Consider the following 4432-nt stretch of genomic DNA (forward strand, 5'->3'; position numbering starts at 1 on the left):
TGAGAATAAAGTATTTTTGCATTAAGAGGGACTAAATAAAACAAAGGCCAATTTAAATGCTAAGTTCAAATTTAATGATTAAAATGCCTACAGCTAAAGATTAAGATAGTTTTCCTTTGTTAATGGTAAGACTTTTAGATCTAAACTTCCACTTAAATGCAAGCACAGTTTTCCAAAGGTGCACATGCCTCAATGGTATTAAGCTTAATGGTATTAAGACTATTTTTCAAATGCAAATTATAACTAAATGTTATTTCTTTAATGTATTTTTCAACACTGATTTTAAAGTTTTCTTTGCAAGACACAAGAAAAAAAATTATGTGATCTGTTTTCTTTTTATTTTTTTTTAAGTTAGGTGTTTGTCCCAATTATGTGTGTGCATTTACTAGTTTGAATTGATATGATTGATCAATAAGGCATTTTAAAATTCCAAGCGCGTGTGTGTGTATAAACGTTTGTATAGAGAAATATATATCTGTATATATATTTTTTTTATAGTAGGCAAAACCAATAATTGAATCTTTAATAGCTTTAATGGATAGTGGTGTTATTTTAAGACAATGGAAAGCACTCCAGCTTCTCTAAATCAGCTTATGTTATTTTTAATCTATGAAGGACCCAAATATATAGCATTTCTAAGTCACACACCACAGCTGTTTTCAGAAGAGGTGCTTTAATGTGGAAGAACGGGATACTTTCCTGCTGTTCATCAACATGCCTGGTGTCCAGCAGTGTTAAGTGTTGGAGGTTTAGGTTGGTCAGTGATATCATGGAAAGTTCTGTGACAACATTACTGTAGGATCAAAACGCAAATATTTTTAAATTGACTTTTCCTTGGATCATATTGTATTTGTTTTGGAAGCAAATCTGCTACCTAGGTATCATAAAGCTTAGAATATCAGTTGTTTCAGTGTTGAGCTGTCTTCATATTACAGCAGGTTTAATGAACCAAATGCTAATCTAAGCTTTTTATCAAAAGCTACTTTTGTGTGTCCTGAGCCAGCAATTCCTAAATAGTAATCAAATTTTCTACTTATTCTAGGTTTTTAAGAAGATTCCCGTCTCTCTCAAGAAAATTGGTTCTAGACACTTCTGAGAATATGAAAGAAAAGGAAGAATGTGTGTGGATTTAAAATTACTGTATTTATTAAGTTGTGGAGTGAGAAGTACTGGGGAGTTAGCTTGCTCTGTTGCTTACTGTAGATCTACTACAAATTGTTTCTGATGCAGCTGAGGAAAATGCAGACCCTTAAAAAGGAACACGGACCTGTTGACACAAGTAGCAATGTGGACAAAATCATGGTACTTAAGTCTACTTTAGCGGAAGTGTCTGAAGAATTGTCTACAAATGAAGATATACTACTTACTGAAGCAAGTAGTGGAAAAAGCAAATCTTCAGCTTGCCGGAGAAAGCGAGAATTCATTCCAGATGAAAAGAAAGATGCTATGTATTGGGAGAAAAGGCGGAAAAATAATGAAGCTGCTAAAAGATCTCGTGAAAAACGTCGACTGAATGACCTTGTCTTAGAGAATAAACTAATTGCACTGGGAGAGGAGAATGCCACTCTGAAGGCGGAGCTTCTTTCGTTGAAGCTAAAGTTTGGTTTAATTAGTTCTGCAGCCTATGCCCAAGAGATACAGAAGCTCAGTAGCTCAACAACTGTGTATTTCCAAGACTATCAGAGTTCCAAATCAAATATTAACTCATTTGTAGATGAACACGAACCATCTATAGTTGGTAGCAGTTGTATTTCTGTCATTAAACATTCTCCTCAAAGCTCAATGTCCGATGTGTCTGAAATATCATCTGTAGAGCATACTCAACCAAGTCGTATACAAAGCAACTGCAGAAGTCCCGAAAATAAGTTCCAGATTATAAAACAGGAGCCCATGGAATTAGAGAGAGAGCCAAGAGATGATAGAGGTTCATACAAAGCATCCATATATCCAAACTACATGGGAGCTACCTTTAACGTGTACTCACACTCTGGCCAAAAGATCTCGTGAAAAGCGACGACTGAATGACCTTGTCTTAGAGAATAAACTAATTGCACTGGGAGAGGAGAATGCCACTCTGAAGGCGGAGCTTCTTTCGTTGAAGCTAAAGTTTGGTTTAATTAGTTCTGCAGCCTATGCCCAAGAGATACAGAAGCTCAGTAGCTCAACAACTGTGTATTTCCAAGACTATCAGAGTTCCAAATCAAATATTAACTCATTTGTAGATGAACACGAACCATCTATAGTTGGTAGCAGTTGTATTTCTGTCATTAAACATTCTCCTCAAAGCTCAATGTCCGATGTGTCTGAAATATCATCTGTAGAGCATACTCAACCAAGTCGTATACAAAGCAACTGCAGAAGTCCCGAAAATAAGTTCCAGATTATAAAACAGGAGCCCATGGAATTAGAGAGAGAGCCAAGAGATGATAGAGGTTCATACAAAGCATCCATATATCCAAACTACATGGGAGCTACCTTTAACGTGTACTCACACTCTCCTCCTCTTTTGCAAGTTAATAGGTCCTCCAGTAACTCCCCCAGAACATCAGAAACTGATGATGGTGTAGTTGGAAAGTCATCTGATGGAGAAGATGAACAACAGGTTCCTAAGGGTCCAATCCATTCCCCAGTTGAACATAAAAATGTTCATGCAACAGTTAAAGTTCCAGAAGTGAATTCTTCAGCTTTGCCTCACAAGCTTCGAATTAAAGCCAAAGCCATGCAAGTTAAGGTGGAAGCAATGGATAATGACTATGATGCAACACAGAAATTGTCATCACCCATTGACATGTCCTCAAAAAGACATTTTGAGCTTGAAAAACATGGTGCACAAAACTTGGTGCATTCTTCTCACACTCCTTTCTCGGTTCAAGTGACTAACATCCAAGACTGGTCACTTAAACCAGAACTCTGGCATCAGAAGGAACTCAATGTAAAAATTCAGAGTGGTTGCAAAACTGGAGTTGTTGAAATAAAAGACAATATCTACAATGTCTCTGAGTCAGAGAACCTGTATTTGAAGCAGGGCATAGCAAACTTATCTGCAGAGGTTGCTTCGCTTAAAAGACTTATAACTACACAACAAATCTCTGCATCAGACTCTGGTTAAGTTACTACTGAATAAAGGCTTATTGTTTTAAAGGATGTCATTTGCAGTAGATCAATATGTTTTGTATTATGCTGAATTTTCACTGGACTTGTGATGTCATTTCACTGTAATGTTCACATAATGTCTGATTGGTGTCCTTTTGTGCACAAATTATTATGAAGACTAGGTTGTGTTATGATCACTATGCCTTGTGTATAGTCAAGTAGCCTGTACAAAGGCTGTATATAGTGAACTTTATTCTCTTTCTGTTCTTCTACTATAAAGCGTGCAAGTTACCAGTTACAATAAAATATTGGTGACAAACACAGAACTCCTATTCCAGTTCAGTTGATTTTATAAACTTGTAAATAAGTTGTTAATTAAAAACTGGCTTTTTCTTACACTGTGCTCAACTTCACTTACGTGTTTGGTTTTTACAGCCTAACAACCAAATTACAATTTACAACATGTATAACCCTTCTGGCCACCTTTCTCCTTAACATGTTTTTTTAGAAAAGAATAGAAATAAAGTTAATATTTATAAATGGAACAGTACCAATTTATAGCCTTAGCCTTCTTTAACTTATTTATTAGTAGAAGTTAACCAAAAACCACACAAATTCTAACCCAGTAACTAATATCAACAGCAACCTTTTTTTTCCCTTCTGTCTCAAATGAGACTGTAATGAGTTTCCTGAATGGTTTATTGTGACGAACCATTTTTTCAATATTAGAAATTGGTGTTTTAGATTAAATTAGTTAAGTTGGATTTGTGCATCTGCAAAGTTTTCAGAGCCTTGCAGTGATAGAATTGGACACCACCATCTTTGTCAAGGGGTGGCTCATGTGTGCAAGTGGTGCAGGCACAGAAAGAAGTATGCACGAAGGCTGCATAAAAGAATTTGTGCCTCTTGCATTCTTTCTATGGCAGACCATGGGCCACCTGTAGATGAAAGATAAGGCTACTGGATCTGTAAACTCTGAGCTCAACTAGGCAAGTATCTACATAAGGGACAGGCAATAGTAGTAGTAGAGTTAAAGGAGACCATCTGCTATCTTATTTCCCAGTGTGGGACATAACGCAATTTTAAGTATGAAGTAAGTCTTACCACCAATTTGGCCTTGGTTTCAATGGCTTAGTTAACTGAACTGGAATACCTTGGCTCACTACAGGGCATTTTCCTGTAGTGCATATGTATCAAGAGCTTCTTAGATGTAAAACAGAGACTATGTGAAGAACTGCACAATCCAGATACTAGCAGCCCCCTACAATTTATGGAGATGATAAGTTCTTCACTTGATGGTTGGACAGGGTGCGGTGCTCCTTGTCTTTGAGAAGAGCCA

The 4432-nt window shown here is 36.6% G+C and overlaps 1 protein-coding gene across 2 annotated transcripts; it reads left to right on the forward strand.

Moving 5' to 3' along the window:
- The first annotated feature begins 1049 nt into the window (after positions 1–1049).
- NFIL3 (nuclear factor, interleukin 3 regulated) lies at positions 1050–3419 on the forward strand. Of its 2 annotated transcripts, none has more exons than XM_010294727.1 (2): positions 1050–1935; positions 2411–3419. In XM_010294727.1, exons 1-2 carry the CDS (start codon positions 1225–1227, stop codon positions 3107–3109), a joined length of 1410 nt encoding a protein of 469 aa, XP_010293029.1. In that variant the 5' UTR covers positions 1050–1224; the 3' UTR covers positions 3110–3419. The 2 variants fall into 2 exon arrangements, with proteins under 2 accessions (XP_010293029.1, XP_010293030.1); XM_010294728.1 differs by having other exon boundaries at positions 1050–1924; positions 2433–3419.
- The last annotated feature ends 1013 nt before the right edge of the window (positions 3420–4432 follow it).

The sequence above is a fragment of the Phaethon lepturus genome, unplaced genomic scaffold (genome assembly GCF_000687285.1).
Source record: "Phaethon lepturus isolate BGI_N335 unplaced genomic scaffold, ASM68728v1 scaffold5469, whole genome shotgun sequence".
Lineage (NCBI taxonomy): Eukaryota > Metazoa > Chordata > Aves > Phaethontiformes > Phaethontidae > Phaethon > Phaethon lepturus.